Source organism: Corvus moneduloides, chromosome 4 (assembly GCF_009650955.1).
Source record: "Corvus moneduloides isolate bCorMon1 chromosome 4, bCorMon1.pri, whole genome shotgun sequence".
NCBI classification, from domain to species: Eukaryota; Metazoa; Chordata; class Aves; order Passeriformes; family Corvidae; genus Corvus; species Corvus moneduloides.
This window is the reverse complement of record NC_045479.1, coordinates 23540092-23564986: the sequence shown is the minus strand read 5'-3', so window position 1 is coordinate 23564986 and position 24895 is coordinate 23540092. Positions and strand designations below refer to the sequence as shown.

General features: G+C 54.5%; 4 protein-coding genes across 4 annotated transcripts; 1 reads left to right on the top strand and 3 right to left on the bottom strand.

Moving 5' to 3' along the window:
• Nucleotides 1–984: 984 nt before the first annotated feature.
• On the bottom strand, nt 985–5888 carry GALR3 (galanin receptor 3). The gene is made up of 2 exons (XM_032106054.1): nt 5518–5888; nt 985–4976 (listed from the first exon to the last, which is right to left on the bottom strand). Exons 1-2 carry the CDS (start codon nt 5865–5867, stop codon nt 4079–4081), a joined length of 1248 nt encoding a protein of 415 aa, XP_031961945.1. The 5' UTR covers nt 5868–5888; the 3' UTR covers nt 985–4078.
• Nucleotides 5889–6220: 332 nt separating this feature from the next.
• Nucleotides 6221–9202, top strand: LOC116442719 (noggin-like). The gene has a single exon (XM_032106058.1). It carries the CDS (start codon nt 8310–8312, stop codon nt 9072–9074), a length of 765 nt encoding a protein of 254 aa, XP_031961949.1. The 5' UTR covers nt 6221–8309; the 3' UTR covers nt 9075–9202.
• A 2606-nt stretch (nt 9203–11808) lies between these two features.
• GCAT (glycine C-acetyltransferase) lies at nt 11809–16504 on the bottom strand. The gene is made up of 9 exons (XM_032106052.1): nt 16288–16504; nt 16072–16202; nt 15345–15446; nt 14671–14817; nt 14235–14389; nt 13642–13724; nt 13092–13263; nt 12581–12702; nt 11809–12178 (listed from the first exon to the last, which is right to left on the bottom strand). The coding sequence occupies exons 1-9, from the start codon at nt 16487–16489 to the stop codon at nt 12027–12029; spliced, it is 1266 nt and encodes a 421-aa protein (XP_031961943.1). The 5' UTR covers nt 16490–16504; the 3' UTR covers nt 11809–12026.
• Nucleotides 16505–18635: 2131 nt separating this feature from the next.
• On the bottom strand, nt 18636–19573 carry LOC116442716 (histone H5). The gene has a single exon (XM_032106053.1). The coding sequence runs from the start codon at nt 19384–19386 to the stop codon at nt 18802–18804; it is 585 nt and encodes a 194-aa protein (XP_031961944.1). The 5' UTR covers nt 19387–19573; the 3' UTR covers nt 18636–18801.
• Nucleotides 19574–24895: the final 5322 nt, after the last annotated feature.

Genomic DNA, 24895 nt, shown 5'->3' with positions numbered 1-24895 from the left:
TGAAATTGTTTCTTCCTGTCTTTACAGCCCAGTCTTGATGTCCACATACACTCAGCTGCCAGCACTTCCCCCCTCAGCAGCCTTGTTGCTGAGGAGACCATTAAGGTGCCTGAAGAGCAGGTGACTGAAATGCTCTTTATCCCTGCAGTTACTTCGGTTGCTCATGTTGTCTCTAAGTAGACACCTCTTAGAAGCTTACCTCAAACCCAGGAACACATCTAGCTGAGACTCAGAGTGTGGCTTTTAGCCTTGGCACACGTGATGTTGTCCACAGCTCTTCAGGCCTTTGTCTTCCCTGGCGCTGGGTTTTTTCTTAACAGCTCCTGACAGAGGGGAAAGGTGGGGGTGCTGCAGCCAGCCAGGACCAATTGTCTTGTTTCTTTTGCAGCACTGCTCCCTCCGTGGGAGGAGAGGCAATAAAAAACCAAATGGTTATAGGAAGTTTTGCCACTGCTTTGGCAGTAACACCAGGTAAGAAAGAGAAAAGCGTGTCTGGTTTTCAGTGGGGATAAAATGTATCAGGTAGGAGTTGTATTCTATGAATCACTGCAGTCAGTTCTGCTTTCCTGCCTCAGGCCTTGAAGCTGTGGGCTGCCCTGAGCCATATCATGTGTTTGACACTGGATGGAGAAAAGTTTTAGGTTTCCTTGCGTCAGCCAGTCATACCAGAGCCTTAACTATCCTGTTGTGCTCAGCAGCTGTATCCAGAATGAGAGTTAGGTGCAGGGGCAGGAAAGAAGCTCTTCCAGGGGAGAAGGAAACATGGCTTCACACTGTGCTGAGAGCTGTTGACTGGCACTGCTTGGTTTTCTTCCTGCTTCTGGCCTGGAGACTTCAGATTTTCCCAGCAGTTTTTCTCTGTCCTTGCACCCTGTGCCACAGATTTCCCTGCACAACCCGTGAGGTTGGTGGCAGTTTTCTGCGTCTCCCAGAGGTGTATGCTGCAGTAATGGAGAATGGAAACAACAGCACATGTTTCCCTCTGCTATTTATTTTGCTATTAAAATCAGTCCAACCTCCTCATTTTCTTTGTGCTACACCATCAAATGCACCCCCCAGATCCCTTCCTGAGCAATGATTCATCCCTGTTCTCAGGGCCACGATATCAACTGGGACTTTAGGCTTTGCTTCCCTCTCACCACTGCTTGACCTCCAAATACACTTTGTTTCCCCTTCTAATTCAGAGCATGTGATATGCTGAATTCCCAGCCATTGAACCCAGTAGCAACCTCCCTAGCTCTGCAGCAGCTGCTGTGCTGTAAGATGCAATCAAAACCAGCCAGACTGAGGATCTGGCTCAAATAAGAAAAGAGCTGAGAACCTGCTTGTGTCTCACAGAGGACCCACAGAGAAGCAACAGCCCTGACAAGGCCTCCCAGCAAAGCTGCATGGATGTTACTAAGCAAATGACCTTTCTCTGGAGCAGCCACTTCACCCACACAATCGAATGCGAAGCGCACACTGCAAGGTGTGTGAACATCGAGAATTTGTTCAGCTCTTCAGCAGCTGAAATAATTAATCTCCAACAGTGAACTCGTTTACTTCCTCCACCTTTGCCTTTCTAGCAGACTCCAAAACCAGCACAGCAATTATCTGCACTGCTAAGGAAGCCCCATGAAACATCTTTGGCAAATTTCCCACCCTTTCACCTGCTTCCTTTGCTCACTCTGTGAGCAAAGATCTCTTCCATCACAGAAAGGTACTTACAGAAAGATGCCTTCTTCATGCATTGTGCCTGGCCAGCCTGGGGGAGCAGCCCCGTGCAGGCCAGGGCCCGTGGGGCGACTAGGTGGAGGAATCAGCAAGTTTTGATTAAGAAGATGATAAAGGAGGTGTGGGAAACAACGTTCCTCTGGGCTTTTTTAATGAAATCTCTTAGAGGGGAGGAGAGCACATGGTTATTGGAAGAGTTAAAATAATAAGCTGGCAACCTGTTATGGCTACTCATGGATTAGGAACCAGCAGCTAAACCCAAAAGGAAATAACCAGAATTCCCTTCCCAGGGCTGCCAGATGTACACACAGGGTCATAAGCAGGATGAGCTTCTTGGCACCTGGGTCTGACACCTCCCAGTGGTGTCAGACTCATGTCACACATGTCAGGGAGATGCCAGACACCAGAACCAGCACACAGTTGGCAGGACTAAGTCACTCCACAGAGAAGGGCTGGTGCTGACCACTAGATGCAAAGCCCTGACCTGCTCACACCTCTCCGGTTTCATTTATCCTGTTCCAGATCTTGGAACAGCAGCACTCTACTGATGTGGCAAACCAGCCCCTGCAGGGTTAAAGATGAGCTTGTCAGCCTGAGTAATAAAAAGTAGGATAGAAAATAAGAGAAAAGAGTAATTAGTTAAGGCAAGAGGTTGGGAGCAGAGACTGCAGAATGCCAATCAGTCTGGAGGGAAGGCTGCGTGGAAAGCAGCAATCAAGCTCCTTCAGCTTTAATTAAACCTGACTCTGTATCAAGGATGTGACATCTTTGCTTCACCTCTGCTTTTGAGCTGAGAAACCAGTTGGAGCATGTACACTGTTACCGGATAGTCAGGAATTCCCTTCTGGCTCCAGAGCCTTCCCAACCCAGGATCAGTGCCTACCCTTCCTGCTCATGTGCTCCCCAAAATCAGGGCTTAGCACCAGGCAGAGCTTCGTGAAGGGACCCAGGGCTTGCAGCCACTTGTCATGCTAAATGCACTTTTTCCCCAAGATCTTCCCTGTCCTCTCTGTCCTGTTTCATTTAGGCTTCACCCCAATGTGCAGCAGTCAGTTCTGATCTGATCTGCTCCTTTTGCAAGCTGGGACCAGGAGGAGCAGGATCAGGGGTGAGAAACAGCCCAGCTGCATCTGGGCGAGAACAGGCAGTGTCCAGCTGTACCACATCATTGTTCCTGACTGCTGTTCCCTTCTCCCTTCAATGCTTTGGGCTGTGGAGTGAGTCTTCACCTGTAGAAATGATGAGGCCATGAGAGCTGGCCACCAGCTATGGCATCATGTGCCAAGGGTGGCTGCAGAACTCGCTGTTCCCAGGAAGGTGGGTAAGGCACACTGGACACGTTTCTGAAAGACATCTGCTGTAGAGGAGTGGCAGCCACCATGAAAGGAGAGAGGTGGAAAAATCAGAAAATAGAGGCAAGGGAGGCTCAAAGTGCAGAAAGCAGCATCAAGCACTTGAATGGAAAAAGAAAGTAATTCCTAGCGCAGTTGGCCTTCCTCTTCAGTTGGCTTCTGCACAAAAAAAGGGATATCCTTGGAGCTGAGCTCTAGCAAGGCATACAACAGCTTCAGTGAGCGTTAGAAATGCCACGTCACCTGGGAATTAAGAGTGGGCAGGACAAAGCAATAGGGAAAGATTTACACAAACAGACGTAGGGAACAGAAAAAGAAGAGAAATAAGGGGGAGATCACGGCTCTGCTCATGCACATCACAGCTCTGCAAGCTGCCTGATGTCACCCAGCCCCACGGTACAATGCCTACAGCACTGGCTGGGGCCAAAACCCCTTTACTTTTGACACAACTTCCAGCACCGTGCCTGGGGACAAGTGAGGACACCAGAGGATTTTGTAGCCCATGCAGGGCTCAGGACACCTACTGGTGCCATGAGAACCTGTAATTGTTTCCCAGCTTCAGTGTGGAAGTCTGGGTGTCCCACAATGTCACAGCTTTGCCTGAACACTTTTTGCTGAGCTTCCCATCTTTCACCATCTCTTAAGAAATCGTAGGTGCAGATCTGCCTCACATTAAGAGTTACATATTCAGGATTCACACAGCACTAATTAAACACCATACATAATTAAGGAAAAGGAGGGCTGTTGCAGTCACTTGAAGTTTACCGTGAATATTGAGCTGGGATGACGGCAGGTCTCAGACATGGCTACAGGATTGTGGAGAAGGTGGTCGAGGAGTTCTGGGGGACTTGAATTCAGTTTAATGGGTCTGAATGAGTGAGCTCATCTCTCACTGCCAACATAAAACCATCTCAGTGGGGATAAGGTGTGGGCGTGATGATCCTGGAGGAAAGCAAAACCCCTGTGACGTGGTCAGAAAATGTGATGCAAATGGAGACTTCTTTCTTGCCTCTCTAGCCCTTTTCTAGGGCTTCTTCTTGGTCTTTGCCTACAGTTCCCCTTAGAGGGGTCATGTCTAGGGAATGGCCAGCTGTTGCCAAACTTCCCTCCTCCAGCAGCTCCTTCTGAACAGAGACCACGGCATCTTGTACCTGCCGAGTCCATGCTCTGGCACAAGTGGCACCTTCAAGGTCCCTCTTCCTGGTGTTCTCCTCTGAGACTTGGGTCACCTCACTGTTGCCTCCATAGAAAGCTCCCGTCCTGTTCGCGAAACCTCTTTCCACATTGACCATATGGAATTTCCTTCCAACTCTCTTCTTCTTCCTCTTCCTGATCTTGTTCTGGAAGAAGAGGCAGGTGAAGACCTGCTTGAAACGCTTGCGGAAATGCTTGGAGATGAGGGCATAGACAATGGGGTTGAGGCAGGAGTTGGTGTAGGAAAGGCAGTGGGAAGCCAGGCGGAAAGCGTATGTGGCCCGGTTGAAGGGAAAGTGGCCAAACCAGAAGCAGAGGATGACCAGGTGGTGGGGCAACCAGCAGAGGCAGAACAGGATGGCCACAGTGACAATCATCTTGGTGACCTTACGCTTGGCTTTCCGAGACTCTGAGATTCTTTCTATGGGGTCTACAGAGGTCCACAAGAACTTGATGGTCCTAGTGTATGCCAGGCTCACCACGGTCACGGGCAGCAGGTATCCAAACACAAACGTGACGATGTCCAGAACCTTTCGGTGCTGGTCCTCCCAGATGGGGACACAGATGGGCACACCGTGGTAATGGATTATCTGGTAGTAACTGAGGTAAGGCCCTGCGAAGAGCAGTGACAGTGACCAGATTACCACAATGGCCACTCCTGCATTTCGGGATGTGCGGCGATCCCGGGACTTCAGTGGGTAGCGAATGGCCAAGTACCTGGCAAGGAGGGGAAAGACAAAGAGAGCACAACACAACATGAGTGAGATGAGCTACTTCTCCTGCCCTGTGGAGCTGCCATCTGTGCACCCCTTCTCATGCAGCCACCCATCTCTTCCCTCCCAAACTTTTTGGGAGTGAGGGTTCCCAACAGAGGGTCTGGGATCTCTATCATCCACTCTGCTGTGCTAGCTCAGGAAGGGCAAGCAGTGTATCTCTTGAACCTTGAACCAGGTAAGAGAAGGATTTCTTCTGAGTTGTGTTGCTGCCCTGGGGGTTTTGCTGTTCTTGGTTACACTTGGTGGACTCTCCTCCTTCCCAAGTGAGCATTGGGTAATTAGGCTGAGAGCTTGGCTTGCTGGAGGGAGAGGGCATGGGGAGCTGGGGAGGCTGGCTCTGCTGGCCCTACCTCTGGGGAGACCCGACCTGCTTCTTACAGGACACCAAGAGGACAAGGAGTGGCCTTTCTCCCACCCTTAGCTCAAGAGTGGCAAACAGAGTGTCCCTGAGCTGCAGAGCTCAAAGGGAAGGGGACACTTACCTGTCAACAGAGACAGCAGCCAGGGTAAAGCTGCTGGCATACATGGTGAGGTAGATCAGGAAATGCACAGCCTTGCAGGCAAAGGCCCCGAAGAGCCACCCATCCAGGGTGTAAATGGTGGCCTGGAAAGGGACACAGCAGATGATGAAGCACAGGTCGGCCACAGCCAGGTTGAGGATGAAGAGGTTGGTGGTGGAGTACTTGACTTGGCCATTCCATAGCAGCACAGCCAGCACCAGCCCATTCCCCACAGTACCCACGAGGAAGATGAGGGAGAAGATGACAGGCACAATAATCCCTGCTGCTCGTAACTCCGGGCTGTCAGAAGAGACATTCAATCCCCCCGGCATCTTCCTGTCAGACTGCAGGGACCTGCATGGGGAGAAAGGGATAATAGGCCCCAAGGTGCCTGACCCCAGCCTTTGACACCCACATTTCTCCCAGAGGTGCCAATCCCAACCAGCTGCTTAAATGATGCCACTGAGACCCTCATGACATTGCTGGCAAGAATGCTGTTGCGGTCAGTCAGTCCACATCTGAAGCCTCTTTCTCCTGCCTGGATCTACATTCCTATCAGAACACCTCCTGTACTCCCAGCACCCTGAAGGTTTCCCCCTGCCCTGCCACCTGGCCTTCCCAACATTCCTCCTGCATTCTCAAAGCTGCTAAATCCCTGTCTAAGCAAGTCTAAACCCTGGCTACTGTTCAACACGGTTTGGCCATGAGACCATGGGGAAGGGGGCTCCCATGGGCTGCAAGTGGTCCCAGCACACTGAGCCCAGGGCTGTGCCACCTCTGACAGCAGGGATGCCTGGATCACACCCCACAGCAGCAGCAGCACCCCAACACATTCCTACCCCAAGGGAACTCCTTAAGCTGGGACCACCTCCACCCTGGAGCTGGCTGCTCCCTGCTCCCTGTGCAGTAGTTATGCTCCACAGAGGAGAGGCAACTAAGGGCACCTTTTCCTGAAGCAGAGAGGTGGTCAAGGGCTGGGTGGTGGCAGGTAGGTGAGGATGGGGAGGAGACCCTGAAGCCACCTGAAATACAACATGACGATCATCGTGAATGAGGCTGTTATTACCACAGCTTAAGGTATTGTGATTTGCTGCAAAACTTCCTCCAGCCCTGAGTAACACTGTGCTCAGGCAGGGAACACCAACAGCCTATCTCTGAATAAGCCTTCCCCTTGTTGTGCTATCATTAGAACAAATTGTCCTTCTCTGAGCAATAACAGAGAAGAAAAAAGCTGTTATCTAGCTACTGTTGACAAGCAATTAACTTGGTTTTGGGTCATGCAAGCTCCTTCACTCCATGCTCCCCCATCCCTCAGCTCATGCCACTTCTGCTTCCCAGCTTATTTGTGTATCACACCAAGAGATTGTTCCCTGCCTCTCTGTGTCTTTGGTCCCCTCTGTCCTACTGATAGCTACCCTCCAGTTTATCCATCTGGCCCCATGGGATCTCCCCACTGAAGCAGAGGAAGCCAGCACTCACCTTTTTGAGGAAGTGCCTGCAGCTTTGCGACTCGCTTGGGGGGAGACGTCTAGCCCAGCCCACGCAGTGGTAGCAGGAGGATGCAGAGCACTGAAGAGTTTATCTGGACAGCTCAGCCATCCCAGTCACTCCTGCCCGGTGCTCCGCTGCCTCCCTCTGCCTGCCACCAGCTCTGCTCTCCCTCCTTCCAGAGCTCCTCTCCTCTCTCTCTGACTCCCCCTTTTCCCTCCCTCTGCTCTTGCTGCTGATCCATAGATCTCTGGTTTTTTTTTCCCCTCTCCTTGAGGTTGGGTTTGGAGTTAACTCCTCTCTGCCCAGCTTTCCCGCAGGCTCAGCTGCTCCCTGCTCCTCCTGCTGAGAAGGAGGTGGCAGAGAGAAAGCTCACTACTCTCTGGTGGAAGAGGGGGGATGGGGGGGAGAAGGGTCCCTTGGACCTCAGCAGCCACCTCTCGATGCCGGGTGTTCAGAATGTGTTGTCCAACACCTCCGGAGAATATAAATATCCCACCACTGTGAGCCTTGTCCCTGCCCTGTCCTTGGGATAGGGCCCTAAACCCTGTGGAAGATGAGCAATTAATTGCTGTTGCTAGCTATTATTAATTGTTACTAACACAGCACTGAGCAGATCGAGCCTCTCCCACAACATCTGACCTAGGGAAGGAGGAGAAAGCAGGTTTCAGATTTCATCCAGTCCTGGTCTGCACTCCACCAGTACTGCAGTGTGGGAGGGAGGACAAGACCTCCAGGATGGCCACCTCCAGAGGTGCAGCTCCATCACAGCTGCCTGAGACAGCATGGGTGCTGGCTGATGTGCCAGGAGAGGACAGTGACCCACACAGCCCTCCTGCCCTGCCACTCTGCTGCCATGTCCATCCTGGTGACAGGAGCTGTGCCCTGAGGACTTCCAGGTGCACTAAGACCGAGTGCAGCTTGATGATCCTTTCTCAGCAAGACTCAAAGGCCACCAGCTTCCCTTCACTGGGAAAGTCATGGCTACCTCTTCCAAGGATGGAGCAGGATGTGGAGAAGGAGGCGCTGGCCCCTTCCCCTCCACAGCAGCCCCAATATCCCCACTGGCTCAGTGGCAACCCTCGGCCTGGCAGGAGGGACCATGCAGCTTCTCCCCACCACTTGCCCCTCTGGTGGGAAGGAGCGAGGTGTCCCCGCCAGCTCCCTATCAGCCGCTGTAACCAGGGAAAAGGGGAAGGCCGTGCCTCGGGACGCAGTGATAACCCAGGGGATGCGGCGGAGTGCAAGTCTGCAGCCGGGCACAGCCTGCCACAGTGCTGCTTGCCATGGAGGGACCACACCGCAGCTGCCTCCTCCTCCTCCTGTGCCTGCTGCCACCACCGGCCATCCCAGGCCCACCGCCGTCTCTGGAGGAGCCCCGGGAGCCGCTGCTGCCACCGTCCAGCACCGCTGACCCCACCGCCCACCTGCTGCGCGGTCACCCCTCGGCCCCGGTGCGGCCCTACAGCCTGTCCCTCTCCCCCGAGGATTATCGCTACTCCCCCAAGCCCCGGCACCTGCGCCCCGGGCGGCTGCGCCGGCTCCTGGGCTCGGCCTTCGACCCCTTCTGGATGGCGACCGAGGAGCCCCGCGGTCGCAACGGCAGCATCCCCGAGGAGAACTTGGAGTCCATGAGCAGGGACCTGGCCGAGGGTGCGGGGCGATATCACCGCAAGCTGTGGCGAGAGGTGGAGGGGCTGGAGCTGCCCATCCTGCTGCCCGCCGCCCCCGAGCTGCCCCCGCAGCTACCGGGGGTCCTGGCCCGCCGCCTGCGGCAGTGGCTGGTGGAACGGGCCTCCTGCCGCCTCACCTCCGCCTGGGTCGACCTGGGACCCATCTTCTGGCCGCGCTGGGTGCGCCACACCACGTGCGAGAGCGGCCCCCCCGGCTGCTCCTGGCCCCCCGGCATGAGCTGCCGCCCCGCACAGCTCACTCGCATCAAGCTGCTGGCCTGGCACTGCTGGACCCCGCAGCACCCCGGCCCCCCAAACTGCGCCTGGCGGCAGATCCCCTACCCCGTCGTGGCCGCCTGCAAGTGCTCCTGCCACTGAACGGGCTGCGGGGGGGCTACGGAGGGACCCCCCGGTGCCTGTTCTTGCAGCCAGAAGGCCCGAAAAGGCAAACGGCTGCCTGGGTTCACCCTCGGAGCTGGGGGGAAATCCCCTAAACAGAAATAAACCTCCAGAAAGGAAGTGGGGATGGCTGTGGTCATTGCTCTGTCTCGCCGAAACCCCTGGGTGGGGAGTGCAGCTGCTTCACCCCTCACCCACCAGTGCCGTGAGGCATTAGGACCAGCGGAGGCCCTTGTGCAGCATTTATCTCCAGTAAAGGATTAGGGATGGGAAAATTATGGCACTGAACAGCAGGTTCAGACCCCGTTTGCATCAGCCCCAGCTGGCTCAGTCCAAGCTGGGGCATCCCTGCCTGCCTGGGTGGGGCTGCAGGCCGGGAGCCAGGGCAAGGGAATTCCAGCAGAGAAAGGGTAGAGAGAGGTGGGCCACTGCTCAGGGTGGAAACAGCAACGTGGAGAGAGGCTGGGGTGAATTGGTGGGCAGCGGGACAGGTTTGGGACTGCAACAAGCCAGCTTAGTGAGGGTAGAAGAAGTGGGGTGTGGGCCAGGACTCAGGGCTTGGAAGCATTTGTGAGGCTAGGTGTGTATAAAAATGGGATGGGATAGGATAGTCCCCTACTTTGAGGTAAACTGGGTGAAATACATGGATCCCCCACCTATCCCACAGTGCAAAGGGTGACAGCTCCAGACCCAGGATTGCCAGGGCAGCACACAGGGTTATGGGGTAGGCCAGGGAGCCCAGGGTGGGAACTGCATCCTCAAAAAGTGGCATCTGCCTCTACATTCCACTCTGCAAAACATCCTCTGCTTTCTGGGCTAAAAGCTGCCTAGAGCTGTAGATCAGACCTAGGCTGGAAGGCCTTGAAGCAATAGAGTGGGAGGATTTGCCTGGGAATTCAATATTAACATGATGCCTACGAGTCAACGGGCACTGCATTATTCATTTCCAGCGTGCCATTGTCTGACCCTTCTGCCTTCCCGGGGCTCCAGCACTCCCCAGGCTGTTCCCCAGACAGCTCCACAGTCTGCTGCTGAGCTTGGCCTTGAAGCAGGCAGAGTACAGGGAGTCAGCTGCCGAGGGAGAGGGAGGTCAATGCACCTGGTGAGAAGAGGAACAGAAGGGAGAGCCCACATGTGCATGCAAAACCAGTTGTGAGCATCACAGGAGGAAGGCTGCTGCTGCTCTGGCCTGCAGCTGAGCAGTGGGACATCTGTGGGGCTGCTCTCCCAGTGAGGAGGATGTGAAAGCTGGAGCAGGGTTAAACTGCTTGGGTTGTCTGTCCCTGAATGGAGCAGAGGCAGACCAGGGCGGGGGACCAGCAGGACAGAAATGTGAGGGAGTGTGGTACAGGTGTGCAGTGGAGGTGTGCAGGCAGGGGGAGCATGGGGTGCACATGCACTGGGCTCAGACCAGCAGTGATTCAGTTTCGGGTCTCAACCTCCCTATAGCCGAGCCCATCTGGCTGAACTTTCATCTCTTCCAGGTTGCATGAGGGGCCTGAGAGCAATCCTCCTGCCTTCCCCACTACATTCCCCATGCCAAAACACTGCCCTGTTGAAAAAGGTTTGCAGCACTGCAAGGGCCTGGTGCCACAGAAAGTGAACTCCATATCATAGTTTATCAGCAGGCTGAGCTCAGGGCCTGTGGAGATGGAAAACTAAACAAAATCAGCACACAGTTACACTACCAGCTGTTCTAACAGGGTTTGGTTGCAGTCCTGTAGAACCTATAGAACTTGTTTCTCCTCTGTCCTCTGCATCCTTGTAAAGCCCTACAATCCTGGATTAACACCTATATTCTTCTGCAGTTGCTCTGGTTCAGGTCAGACATTACTGCTCTGTAGTTTGCTCCCTGACTGCCTAGCGACACGTAGTGACTTCAGAGCAGGTCTTTGCTGAAGTGACCCAGTGCTCCAGCACCCAGGCACAGCACACTCCATTTCAGCTGGAATCTGCCCCTGACTGCAGCACACTCAGCACAGGGGCAGCTGGCAGGACACACAGATTCTGATCTGGAGTGAAACTGATGCAAACAAAGCAATCCTAAGGGATGCCCAGGTCCCACTTGCGCCTGCTTGAATGCTGAAATGCTACACCAGCACAGCTTGGAGGAACAAATCCACAGATTCCTGCCACGTGGAAGAAAATTAAAGGTTTCTGCTCTGCCCCTGGCCTAGGCCTCTGTCAGATGCAGATCCTCTCACCATGCTGCTGGCCTCTGCCACGTCAGCTTGCATGCTGCCTGATGGCCTCTCTGGGGCAAGATGTCTTTCCCAGGGCAGGTCTGAGACCACTGAAGCAATTGGCAAAGCCTTGTAGCCGGGGTCCAAGCAAGCCTCACGTCTAACACCTGAGAGTGAGAAGGAGAGAAAGGACCACTGGAGCTTTGGCTGGCCCATGTCCTCTTTCCCTAACCAGCTGCCAGTGGCACAGGTTGCAAAGGGCCTGGAAAACACCCCTGCCTCAGTGGGGAATTGCAGCAGTCAGATCTGCCAGGGTGATGCTGCTGCACCCACAGGACAACAGAGAAGAAGCAGAAAACCTCAAGCACATCAGCAACGCTGTATTTCCATCAGGAGACAGCAGGAATTGCAGCACTTCAGCATCTGGCCTGAGGCTTCAGGGAAGGCATACCAGAGTGTCTGGTCACAGCATGAGAGGACGGGGATGGGGTGCAGCTCCTGGATGAGGAAATAGGAGGCAGACAAATATCTGCTGTGCTGCAGGACACCTTTAATGACACTTTTAAGTGCTGGTTGCCAGTGCTACTGCCAGCACACTGCAACAGCCAACTGGTTGATTCATGGGATGCAGGCTGTGATGCCTTGAGGAATGGTCCTACTTCTGGCAGCGTGCTGCTCAAGCCTTTTTCCCCATCAGAGGCACTTGGTTGTGGGCAGGGATGGTGCTGAGGAGGTGTTTTCTGGCCCCTCAAGGCAGTGCTCCGTGCTTCCGTCCCACCTCGGTGAAGGCTTCCACGCAGCGGTCGATGTCCTCGTCACTGTGCACGGCGGAGATCTGGACCCGAATGCGGGCCTTCCCCTTGGGGACCACGGGGTAGCTGAAGCCAATGACATAAATGCCTGGGGAGGGAACACAGGCAGAGTCAGAGCTGGCTGGGACGGAGGCAGGCTGAGGTGTACTGGGTGATAGAAAAGTTCCCCTCCCAATAACCACTTCCAGGCTTCAGGGTTTTCAAGTGCCATCTGCTCCCAAGCATGGAAATGAGATTTAGGGCTAGCAATGGGGACGGAGTCCAGCATGGCAGGACAAGAGCATTAATGTAAATCCCCTCCCTAAAAGAGAAAGAAGGTGAAGCCAGCAACATCTGGGGGAGACCATGAGGATATTTGCAGCTGGAGGGTGAAGAAGTACTGGATTTCATTCAGGAACATCCTCTGGAGGAGGGCTTATGGTGGCACCACCACCAACTGTCCCTTCCCTCAGGGAATGTGTCTGCATGCTGAGCCCCCTCCCCAGGTCACCTCTGTTGAGCATGTCCTCTGCCATCACTGACGCCAGCCGAGCATCCCCCAGCATGACCGGACAGATGGGGTGGTCTTTCCCTGAGATGGTGAAGCCAGCTGCTGTCATCTTAGTTCTGAACCTGGTGAAGGGAACAACAGGATGAGTAAAAACCTCATCAACCCTGTCCTTGGAGACCACTGCCTTTCTTTCCCCTGGGAGCCCTGACCACTGAGAACTGGGTAGGGTTTGCTCCACTGTTTATCTTCTGTGCAGGGAAGAGATCTCTCCTCTTGGAGTGACCTCCACCGTGTCCTGCTCAGCAAAATGGGGCTGCAGATCCTTGAGGGGCAGATGTGCCCCAGCTCACAGAGCATCCAGATGTGAAACATCTGTCTGACACAGACAGGCACATCCTGCAGTTTCCCCTGAGCTCTGACTTGCAAATCCAGGGGGTGACGGTGAATAAATCACAGACAACTCATTCCTAACAAAGCTGCCCCTCCTCCCACCCCAACATGGCCCCCTCACCGTTGGGTTTTGGCAGCCATAGACTGTGCAATGGCATTGCTCTCCATGAGCAGGTCCAGGGCCTTGGATGCACAGCCCACCACGGCAGGGGGCAAGCTGTTGGAGAAGAGGTATGGGCGGGAACGCTGGCGGAGCAAATCGATGAGGGGTTTGGGACCCGTTGTGTACCCACCTGCAGATGGAGGAGAGAGAATTGGACTGGGCACCCCAGGGTGACCTGTTTAGAGTGGGGCTCCTTGATAAAGCCAACCTGACACCTATAGCAGGAATTTAGGTACAAACCAGGTCTAAAAATCACAGCTGATGCTTTTGACCAAGAGTTTCCACCTTGATCCCAAAGGCAAATGCATGAGAAAGATGAAGGTGTAAGGAGCACATGGCAGGATCTCCCTTAATCCTGCAGCAACATCACAAACCAAGGCTCATGCCACCAGTGGAAGAGGATAACATGCATCTGTTACTCTATCATTAGGCAGAGGAAGGAAACATAAGAGTGATGCTGTAGAGCTCTTTAGGGCGTGCAGGACCCTGGACAGGAAAATGCCTTCACCTGCAGCTCCTCCAAGAGCTTTTCCAAGGGTGGAATTGATGATGGTGACTTTGTCCATCACTCCCAGGAGCTCATCAGTACCCCTGTAGAAAAAGGAATGTCACATTATCAGCTGTGCCAGCACACACCAGGAAAGCTGCCGGATACCTCAAGGGAAACAAAGCAACGTCAGCCAGCTCTCTGGCATCCCTCCTTCTAGACAAGGAGGTACAGCCCCTTGAGATAGTTCAACCCAAGTGTTGACCTTCCCCTCCTGCAGAAAGCCTAAGCTGGGACCTCACAAAGTAAGAGCATGGGTCCTTCATCCCTTACAGATGGGAGAGTGCTCAAACTTCCCACACAGAAGTTTGATAGTCCAAACAACGCACCTGCCAGGAGAGGCAGATGAGATGGTCACACCATCCATTACACACTGAGGAACAGCTGTCACTTTGGGATGAATCACTGCTAAAGTATCTCCTTTCAGTCCAAAGGTGAGGTGCAAAGCCTTCAAGGAGTCCCCACACAAAAACACATCGGCCATCAGCACCTTTGGCCTTGCTTCAGAAGTAGTCAGGGTAGGAGGAAGAAACAGGGTTGAAGCAGTCACTTACCGCCCATTGGGTCCCAGGAATCCTGTGGCATGGCATTCATCAATGAAGACCAGGGCATCATACTTCTGGGCAAGCTGGCAGATTTCCCTCAGGGGTGCGATGTCACCGTCCATGGAGAAGGCACCATCAGTGGCCACTAGTCGCAGTCGATGCTTCTGTTGGAGGGAAAAAGGCATCCCAGGGGTGAAGCTGTCACCCTGAGGGGCTGGCAAAGGGACATACTCTTAATGGAGAGGATGTATCTAACTGAGATGGGGGTATTCCCATCACAACTAGCTGCTTTGCCTCCTTGCCTATCCATGCCTACCTGTGCCTGTTGGCAAAAACAATGCCTATTGCATGGGAGAAGGCAGAGCTCACCCTCCAGCACTGGCTACTGCACAGGCAGCACAGCTAAGCAATGCCCTGGTGTTGGGGTGGGAGCAGCCCTCCATACCTGCGCTTCCTTCAGCTTGGCCTCCAAGTCCTGCATGTCCATGTGCTTGTAGCGGTACTTGTTGGCCTTGCACAGGCGGATCCCATCGATGATGGAAGCGTGGTTCAGCTCATCCGACAGCACTGCATCCTCTGGGGTCAGCAGGACCTGGCCATGCCAAACAGAAAGGATCATCCTTTGCTCTGGATGCCACCTCACCAAGATTTCCCAGCCTCCCTCAGTACAGAGAACAAGGTTGTGATTGATTCCAGCTGCCACATCTCTCCTGGCATTGCTGAACTTTATATTTCCTTCCTAGTCACCTTATCCCCCGATTTCTTTATGCCAAGCTCTTGCTTGTGGCTTCTGAGCTCAAAACCTCCCTCCCCCTTCCCTAACATGCCTGTGAGATCACCCCTTCCCCTCACCTACACCTTAAGGGGGAGTACAGACCTCTGAGGAAATGAGATCCCTCCCCAAGAGCTGCAGCTGACTGGAGACAGGGGAGGTGAGGGCTGGTTAAATGCTCTTGTATGGCTTCCCTGGTCCAAGGGCCCCAAGTCAGGGCTCTTCACCACCAGTCACTGCCACCTTTTCTGGTGCACAGAGCTCACAGCAGGGCGTCTGGAAGGGATGGCAGCCACATTACTGTCACCTCCCTCCTCCATGCACAGCACAAGGGAAGCCTTATGAACCTCAAAGATACCAGCGTTGGCATCAAAGCAGCTGGCATAGAGAATGGCATCTTCCCGCTGGTGGAAACGTGCGATCTTCTCCTCCAGGTCCTTGTGGATGCTCTAAAGAGAAGAGAGGAGCAGGAGTCAACAGTGGGGCAGCACAAGTTCTTGCTTGCCCACTGCTGTTAAATGCTGACTTGCAAGGGGAGGAAACAGGCCAGGTTTTGTCCAGAAAAGGTGTGTGTGCGTGGGAGAAGTTACTTGTGTTCAGCAAATGCAGCCCTAAAATATAATTATGGGTTTGGATGCCAAAAGCTCAGCAGGGAGACTGACTCCAAGCTCCCCATGTACATGGGAGAAGCTCTCCTTGTTCTTTACACTTAACCAGGCAGAGCTCAAAAAAGGCTCCAGCAGGGATAAACCGGGGTGGGTCTGATGGAGCCACTTCAAATCAGGTTCACTGTAATTTTGACCCGCAAGAGAGAGAAAAAGACATTCATTTTCTGAATTCAAGGGGGGGTGGGGGGGGGGGGGGAATGTTTAGTTTCTCTGCTCTCAGGTGTTGCAATGGTTTAAATTGGCATATTTTCAGATCTTTGGCTAGTGGGGACTTGGCAAGCTCTTTTTCTCACCGGGCCACGTGTAACTTAACACTGTTGCACGCATGCCAAGTGGGAATGCCGAGAGGGGAGTCTGCGTGGACACCCCGTGAAAGGCCCGCGGTGGAGGGGATGCTGCCCGGTACCTGGGTACCGCAGATAAAGCGGACGGAGCTGAGCCCAGCGCCGAACTTCTCCAGGGCCTCCACAGCGGCTCGGATCACCTCGGGGTGGCTGGAGAGCCCCAGGTAGTTATTGGCGCAGAAGTTGATGATCCCTGCGGGAACAGAGAGAGAGAAGCAGGGGCATGGCACCGGCGGAAGGCACCGAGCGCCCTCCTCGCCGCCGCCCCCCGCACGCACCGGCGCCGCCGCCCGCCAAGCGGAGGTGGGGACCCTGTCGGGAGGAGATGACGCGCTCGCTCTTCCAGGTGCCGGCGCCGCGGATGTCCTCCAGCTCGCTCTCCAGCCGCCGCCGCAGCTGCGCCGCCGCCGCTCCCGACGCGGACCGGGGGGCGCCGGCCCCGCCGCCCCGCACCGCCCGCACCGCCGCCGCCCGCCACATCCCGGCGATCCGCACGCCCCGGGGCGGGCCCTGGCGCCCGATCGGCCTAATTAATCACGGGTTAATTACCGACCAATGCCCATTGGCCGCCGGGGCACCGCCCCACGTTGGGCGGGGCGGGGCGGGCGCGGCTGTAGCGGCGGCTGGAAGCGCTTGGGTACTTTCTCCAGGAGGCGTTCGGCACCTTCCTTGGAGGAGAGGCTCTGTCCCAAGGGGTTTAGGCGCCCCAGAGCCAGGCCACACGGAGTCTGAGGGGTTTAGGCGCCCCAGAGCCAGGCCATACGGAGTCTGAGGGATTTTGGGGGCACGTCATCTGTGGGATATAGGACCTGCAGTGGGGTTATGTACTAGGGTCTGAGGGATTTCCTAGCAACAGGGCATCACGGACCTTAAGGATAACAAGCCCGGGAGCATTAGGTGCCTCTACCTAGGGATTTGGGGTCCTTAGTACAGGTGACTTGGATCTTTGCAGCTAGGTGGTTTATGGGTGCCCACCACTGGGGTAACAAACCACGGGGCTGTACTGTGTGGGTACATCCAGCTGAGGTGACCAATAATCCATTGGACAGAAAGGTTTAGTATTTACCAGGTTACAATTAGAATACCCAAACTCAAGGGATTTGAGCACCTCTGGCCAAACTACAGGCTTAGTGGCTTTAGACACAAAGGGTCACAGAATGATAGAATGGTTTGGGTTAGAAGGGACCTTAAAATCTTCTGTTTCCAAGCTCCCTGTCATGGGCTAGGACACCTTCCACTAGACCAGGTTGCTCAGAGCCCCATCAAACCTCGGCTGGAGTATTTCCAGGGACAGGGCATCCACAACTTCTCTGGGCAACCTGTTCCATCTGGATTAGGCATCTCCTTCCTCTACTACAGCTGACTGGGGAACTCTGCGGCCAGAGTGGCACTCATTCCAGGGGAATTAGGTACCAGGCTCTTGAAAGGTGTTCAGGGTTTCCAGCCTAGGTGTTCTGGAAGCCTTTGATCCAAGGGTCTTAGGAACAAGGGCCCACAGGGATTAGATGCATCCAGACCAAGGAATTCAGTACCCTGAAGTACACAGTTTGGAATCCTTAATGGCTAAAAGACTCAGGCACCATTTGCCCAAGTGATTCAGGAAGAACATGCTGAAGGATTTGGGAGCCATCAGAGAGGGTGAGGACCATGGGCTTATGACATTTAGGCACAGCAAGCCCAAGGGTACTGGGCACCCAGAGCCCCTGGGATTCTGGAACTCCTGGCCCAGCTAGCTGGGGATCCTGATGATCAAGAAGTTTCTCTGTCTCTAGCCAAGAGGGATTAGACAGCCCCTGCCTGAGGTTCAGACCCTGGTGAGCAGTGAGGCCAGCCCACAGGCTGCCTGCCAGCCCTGGCTGTCAGGATCACCCAGCCCAGCCCAGCCCAGGGAGGGGCTCTGGCAGGGGCCAGGCAGGCTCTGGAGTCGTGCCAGCCTCCACTGGGCACAAAGCCAGAGCCCCCGGGTCACAGCAGGGCCAAGCCTGCAGTCCCGCCTCACCCTGCCCTAGCTGCCCACCCCAGCCCACCTGCAGAGCTGTCCACTGCCTCAGGATGTTCCTCCCTAGGGAGCAAAGCTGCTTACGGCTGTGTTTGTCCTCTTTCCCTACAGTGATCCCACTTCCCACTTCATGGACACCTTCCACTCCTTGAAAGCCAAGGTGGACAGACTCTGGCCCCGCTCCACCTTCTCCATCCCATCCCTGCCCCAAAAGTCCCTGCCACCACCCAGCCATGCTCAGGCAGCTCCACAGGCAGGCGGGCAGCCCTGGTTATCTCCAGCACCAGCTGGACCTCACACCCAGCAGCCCAACATTCCTCACCTCATCCCCGTTGTGGGGATCCGCAGCAGCGGATGAGGGAGCAGGGATCCCTTTTCTCCCTCCAGGGAAGGCCAGGGCTTTTGCAGCCATGTGTTCTGGCTTCCCACCAATGTCTTTGCCCAGCACCAGCAAACACACAACCCCCAGGAGTTGGGGCAGGACCAGGAATTGAAATCCTGCACGACCCCAACAGACACACAGAGTCACCATCACTCCCAACACACAACAAGCAGCCCAGCATTAATAAAACCAACAGACACACACACAAGAAATTTCTGAGACATCAGAATAAAAACCCAGACCGGTAACACTTTAAAATTGGTTTTTTTTCATTCATCATCTGCCTTGTTTAAGCTATTTCTGTTCAGGAGTAGATCAATTCTTTATAAAATGCAATGGAAAGGAGTAAAAATAAAGGCAACAGCTATTTACAGAACCAATGGGGAGAGTACCAAAACGCCTCTAGACTTCTCACTTCTTCTTGGGCGACTTCCGGGCACTGGACTTGGTTCTGGACTTCGACCGCTTCGCCTTCTTGGGTTTGGATACCTTCAGGGACTTGGCCTTAACAGTCTTTGGCTTCTTGGCTTTCTTAGGGCTGCTCCTTGACTTCTTCCTGGCCTTCCTGGCAGCAGATTTGGGCTTCTTGGCCGGGGACTTGGCTTTCCTGGACCTAGCCGGCTTCCGGGGCGAAGTGGATCTTCTCCTGGTTGCCTTCTTCCTCTTCTTGGCTGGAGACCTCTTCGCCTTGCTGGCCTTGGCTAGGCGGAAAGAGCCGGAGGCACCAACTCCTTTGGTCTGCTTGAGGACTCCGGCGGCGAGCAGGCGCCGAATGGCCAGCCTGATCTGGACGTCGGCGTTCTGGCCCACCTTGTAGTGGCTCTTCACGTACTTCTGGATGGACTGCCGGGATGAGCCGCCGCGGCTCTTGTCGGCCCGGATGGCTGCCGTGATCATGTCCGAGTAGGCAGGGTGGGCTGCCGGCCGCCGCGCTGACCGGGCCCGCTTGGGCTTGGTGGCCGAAGCCGGCGGCAGTGGGATCGGGCTGTCGCTCATGGCGAGTGCTTCGTCCCGCGATGCCCCGCTATGCCCTCGCGGCTGGAAGCGTGGCCCGCCCGGCCTGGGACCCTCGCCCCTGGGCGGGGAGAGGCTGGGAAGGGAGCGGTGGGTGGGTGAAGCCGCAGCAGAGCCGGTGCCGCTCTGCCGCCGGTGCCCCCGCTGGTGCCTCTGCGGCCGCGCCCGCCGCGGGCTCCCTTTAAAGCCGCGGTGCGGACCGCGGGGAGGACTGCCCCGCGCGCGCCACCCGCCGCCCGTGTCCCCGCGTGTCCCCTGCCACGCCCTGACCCGACCCGCCGGGAGGGACAGGGAGGGACAGTGCGGGGGACACTGCGGAATAAATAAGAGTATTTGGGGGAACACATGGTGGGGACAAGGAGGGACACTGGCGGGACCGGCGGGGGACAAAGAAGAGCGAGGACTTGCAGGGGCCATTTAGTGGGGCAGCTTAGGTGCCAGGTGCATTTGGAAGGATATTGGGTAGGGACAAGGAAGGACACTGGAGGGGACATTGGGGACACCGGTAAGAGAGGGACAGGCATGTCAGGGGTACTCAGGGCAGCATCAAGAGGAGAGGGACACTTAGGGAGGACACAGGGGGTTAAGGAGGGACATTTAGGGACGACACAAAGAGACACGCTGGGAAAATATCAGGGGACAAGGAAAGATGCTGTGGAAGACATTAAGGGGGCAAGAAAGGACACTAGAGAAGACACTGGTGATGGCAGCAAGGAGAAAAGGGGGAGCACTGGGCACAAGTCAGCTCAGCAGCAATAGCCCATGGCCAAGTGCTGCTACTCCCTCTTCTGTCCCTTTGCTCTCCACCAGGTGCTTTAGGAACACCAGCTCAGCCCTTGCATGTGAATGGCGAGGGGTCACAAATAACAGGCTGTCCCCTTGTTTTGGGAGACACACACAGCTCTTAGTGAGGGGACAGAGCAGGGACACAGTGGCAATCAGCCATCCTTTCCCTGCTGGGTGAGCAGTCGGCTGTTCCTGGGAGATTAAATATAGCTGCTATCATCATCTTGCCTGTAGGATTTAGATGATGTTTTCCCCTTGTTTTTTAAAAACATGCGGGGGCAGCCACCTGGTGCCCACCAACAAGCCATGCTGGGCTCAGAGAAGAACCAAATGTCCCAGTGCTCCAGCATGGCATTAAAATACACAGTGAGCACCTCTCAATAACCTCTGTGTGCCCTGGGTGTCTGGGGCCATGAAAACCACCAGTCAGGGACACACAGAAGTACACATTAAACTCCAGTATAGATACATAAATACAAATATAAATGCAGAAATTGAAATAACAGAAAAAGTAGAAATCAAGATAATAAAAATTAGAAATAGAACCATAGAATCATAGGATTGTTCGGGTTGGAAGGGACTTTAAAGATCATCCAGTTCCAACTTCCCTGCCATGGGCAGGGACACTTTCCACCAGACCAACTGGCTCAGGGCCCCATCAAGCCTGGCCTTAGACACTTCCAGGGACAAGGCATCCACAACTTCTCTGGGAAACCTGTTCCAGTGCCTCATCACACTCACAGTAAAGAATTTCTTCCTAATATCTAATCTAAACTTGCCCTCTTTCAGTTTAGAGCCATGCCCCCTTGTCCCATCACTACATTTAAATAGAAGTCTTTGATAGCTGCTCCTGTATTATGTGAGGACCTGGCCTGGGAGAAGACAATCAGGCCCCTGATGCTTTCCCACAGATGGAAAGACCAAAGGCATCTCCTTGTGCCTTCCTCCCTCATGGAGTTTCTTCACATGCTCTATTCTATTTGGGGAGTGGGAAAGGTTCTTAGCACCTGAAAACATTTTGATTTTATTAGGAGCAAATTGCTCCTAATTGTGGAGAGGAATAACCACCCTCCCACCTCCCCTGGGGTTTGCTTTTGTTTAAGACCTAATAAATACATAGCTTTCCATCCCATCTGGAGAGCACAGGCAGGGAGCTCTGGTGGCCTCTGTACAACATTTTGACTGGCTGAAGGACTTCTCATTTTCCCTATCTGGGAATAAACCGCTGGCTGCCTGCACGTAGGCAGCCCAGGCACAGAGATAAGGCCCCATCTGCTTTTCTTTGCATCCAAGTTTGTAACCGTCACGAGTGGCTTGCCTGTATGCCGGCCTCCGAGGGGAGACCAGGAGGTTTAGGGGGGGTTTAGGAATTTTGGCGCAGTGCCACAGGCTGCCTGCAGAGCCTCCAGCCCTAAAACCCAGGCAGCAGTTATCAATCCAGTGCAGTGATGGGGAGGCGAAGGCAGTGGGGGGAAAGGTGGCAGGAAGGGACAGATGCTTTACCTAACTCTGGCCACCTCAGGGGTCTAATCTCAGACATTCACCTGGGCAGCTCCTGCAGCTGATCCGGGCTGCTCAGCCTCCTCCGGCGGGTGCCGCTGCTGGCAAACAAACACGCTCTCCTCTGTGCATGGAGGTTCTGGCCCTTTCATACAGACTAGATCCCTAAATTTTAGCCAGTCAGTCTAAGGGGAAGATCCCATGCCCCCAGGCAACTCACTGGAGGGAAGGCACACAGGTGGTCACAGCAGCAGCTGCTGCTGGGTTTGGACCTGGGGGTAACCTGGTCAAGGTAAACCCCCAAGCACCCCACTTGATATTGGAATGCACCCCTTGAACCGTGCACTGTTTTGACAATGCATCTTTAACATCAACTGGTCAGGACTGAGAGGATGAGAGGATTTTCCAGCCCCTGGCAGGATGTCAGGGCTGGAGGTGGAATGGAGATGCTGCCAAGCAATGCAAGCCCTGCTGCTTCTGGGAAGTGGGTCCAGCGCTTTTGGCACCCCACTGCAGGCAGCATGGGGGACTCACCCAGAAGGAAGAGTTATTCCCATGGGCCACACATGCCACCATGGCCATCTTAGGTTCATGCCTGTATTTCTGGCCACATGAACCTGCCACCATGCCCAGGATGGGGTGGGTTACACCCTACACCCACTTTTCTCCTCAAGAATTGCTACCCAACCACTCCAAGCCTCCTGAGCCTTCCCTGTCTGGCATTAGTCTGCAGAGATTGGGAAATCCCACTTCTCCAACAAACCCCAGAGGACAGAGCCTGGCAGAAGAATCCTCTCTGTAATCCTGTTTACCTTCTCCTCCCTCCCTGCACTGAGCTCAACCAGACCCCATGGGGATTTACACATTTCCAGCTGCAGATTTTGTCTTAAATGGTCAAACCGTGTCCACTGTGATCCTTCGGGCAACAGCCCCTGCCTTGTAGGGGCAGGACAGCTGTTCATAGGCCTCTGAGAGTACCAGGGCACTTCTGGCAATTAATGTCAGTGATAACACTTCATTTTACCCAGTTTCCTTTTCAGAGACTCAAAATCCTCAGCAGTGGGACTTGGTCTTGGTGGTACTCAGATCCAAATGCTTCTGTGCTTTTTTAATAGCAAAACAGGGAAACTAGCTGAAGTTCCAGCTGTGCTCATCAGAGCTTCAGCTCTGAGTCCCCGGTGTGCAATGCAGTGTGGTCAGCCCAACATGAAGCCACTCAGCTTGGCCATAGCCAGGGGCAGAGCAGGCTTGAAGGACAAAAATAAATGGCAAAGGTGCATTGCCTCTGACTGCTGGACTGATTACCACAGTTCTAAAAGATTTATGGGCTGTTTTTAAGGGCAAGCTCCTTATGTGAGCTGGGGTGCTGGCTCCCATACAGCCATGGTGCTGTACAGCTGTGGGTTTTCCCTGTTCTTGAGGCTGGGATGTTTGTCACAGCCACAATCTGGCTGCAAGCAAGTGGACAGGGTGCAACCATCGCTTTGGGATGTTTTTTGGGCTCTGCCAGCCATCACGCCTGTCACCCGTGGGCATTTTGGTCATTTCCTCTCTGGCCACTCTTCCCCACCCGGCTCCCCTGCTCCCAGGAGATAAGGATGTGGAGATGACGGCGTGACCATATCGCCCCGCCGCAGGCGAGACAGGCTCTGCCTGATTAGTGCCGTGCCAATTTTGGAGGCGGCGTCCCACAGCACCCCGGGATGAGGGGATGAGCCTACCCTGCCAGGGGCTGATCTGCAGCCACAGAGCCTGAAGGAGGGGCAGCTCCACCACATGTCAGGGGCACACACATTTTGCCTGTGCTTATGCCACACATTTATCGGGCTGAGCAGCCCTCGTCAGAAAGGCAGAAGAAAACAAACACCGCCCCAACAAACCAACCCAAACACAAGATACCCAACTCTTTGGGGAAGGGGCAGGTGAGCGGGTGCTGAGCATTGTGCAAAGAGCAGTGTGCAGTTTACCCCTTGCTTGCCCTTTGCTCGCCCCCAGTGCCCCACTCTCAGGAGTTTCCTCCCCCAGGAGTAGGTACAACTATGCAGACTGTTGATTGAGTGGTTATTTTTTCTAAAAAACACACATGGCCCGCAACACTGTGCCCTGAACCCTTTTTTCCCCTTCTTTTTTGGCTCCTATAAATTCCCATGGCAAGACCAAGCCCTGCAGCCTGAAAACAGCTGCTCTGAGCTGTTCTTTCACCTCTTGCCATCCCAGCCCTCCAAATGCCAAATGCTCGCCCCATTCCAAACTTGATGGCAACAGCCATGTCCTGCTGGGAGGCAGAAGGAAAAGCCTGGACCTTGGGCAGCACAGGGACAGAAGGGTTTCTAGTCCAGAGGCAGGAGGCCAAAAACCATCAAGAGCAAGCCCTGGTGCCTGACAAGTGTAGTGGGGAGCTGAGCTCATTGCTTGGACTCTTGCACCATACACTGGGTTGCCCAAGGGCTTTGTGCACGACTAAAATCTGCAGCCCAGTTTTACGAGAATTTGTGACTAACAAAGTGGTCTGCCTTACCTAGGGAAAGTAGTCCCCTCAGCCCTTCCCAAGGGAAGGGCTGGCCTGCACCCTCTTTCCCGAGGGGATGCCAATACCATGGCAAGGTGATCATATCCTGAGCAGAAGAGTACCACCCTAACACCCCTCATTTTGGCTGCCACCACATTCTTACACCCTGCTTCCATCCCCAGATCTCACAGTACTCCAGTCTCCCAGCCAATGTCTGTCACCTCCATCCAAGGGTCCTCCTTGACCCCATTTTTCCCTCTTCACATATTGTCTCCAGCCCCAGCATGTGCCCACAATTAGATCTCTTCCATAATTACCAGCACCCTCTCTGTAGAACAACAGCTCCTGTTTACATTGGGATGGGGCTGAATGAGAAGTAGTCAGCCCCAGGTCCTCCATCCTGACAAAAAGGCAACATGCTTCACACAACAAACAGGAGGAGGAAAGCGTTTGAGATCTCTCTCATGTCCCCAGAATCTCTCTATACCGTTTACTCTGCCAGTAATTTGCAGTGCCATGTGCCCTTCCAATACTGGATTTACTAATGCAGCCCAGGCTCAGCTCTTTCTCCATGAGGCTCAGGGTCCATGTAGAATTTTGGGAGCAGTCTGGTGAAGCAGATTATTTCCCCCCTCAAACCCAAAGGCAGGGCAAACTGCTGGATAACAGCACTGCAAGGCTCCTCTCGCTCTCTGG

Excerpts from the sequence above, each read along its gene's own strand:
- GALR3 (XM_032106054.1), bottom strand. The coding sequence starts at position 5,867 with ATGCCGGGGGGATTGAATGTCTCTTCTGACAGCCCGGAGTTACGAGCA. Across the intron at positions 4,977-5,517 it reads GCTGCTGTCTCTGTTGACAG|GTACTTGGCCATTCGCTACC; the intron begins GTAAGTGTCCCC and ends CCTCCTTGCCAG.
- GCAT (XM_032106052.1), bottom strand. The coding sequence starts at position 16,489 with ATGTGGCGGGCGGCGGCGGTGCGGGCGGTGCGGGGCGGCGGGGCCGGC. Across the intron at positions 14,818-15,344 it reads CCAACGCTGGTATCTTTGAG|GTCCTGCTGACCCCAGAGGA; the intron begins GTTCATAAGGCT and ends TGGCATGGCCAG. Across the intron at positions 12,703-13,091 it reads ATGGCTGCCAAAACCCAACG|GTTCAGAACTAAGATGACAG; the intron begins GTGAGGGGGCCA and ends TCCCTTCACCAG.
- LOC116442716 (XM_032106053.1), bottom strand. The coding sequence starts at position 19,386 with ATGAGCGACAGCCCGATCCCACTGCCGCCGGCTTCGGCCACCAAGCCC.
- LOC116442719 (XM_032106058.1), top strand. The coding sequence starts at position 8,310 with ATGGAGGGACCACACCGCAGCTGCCTCCTCCTCCTCCTGTGCCTGCTG.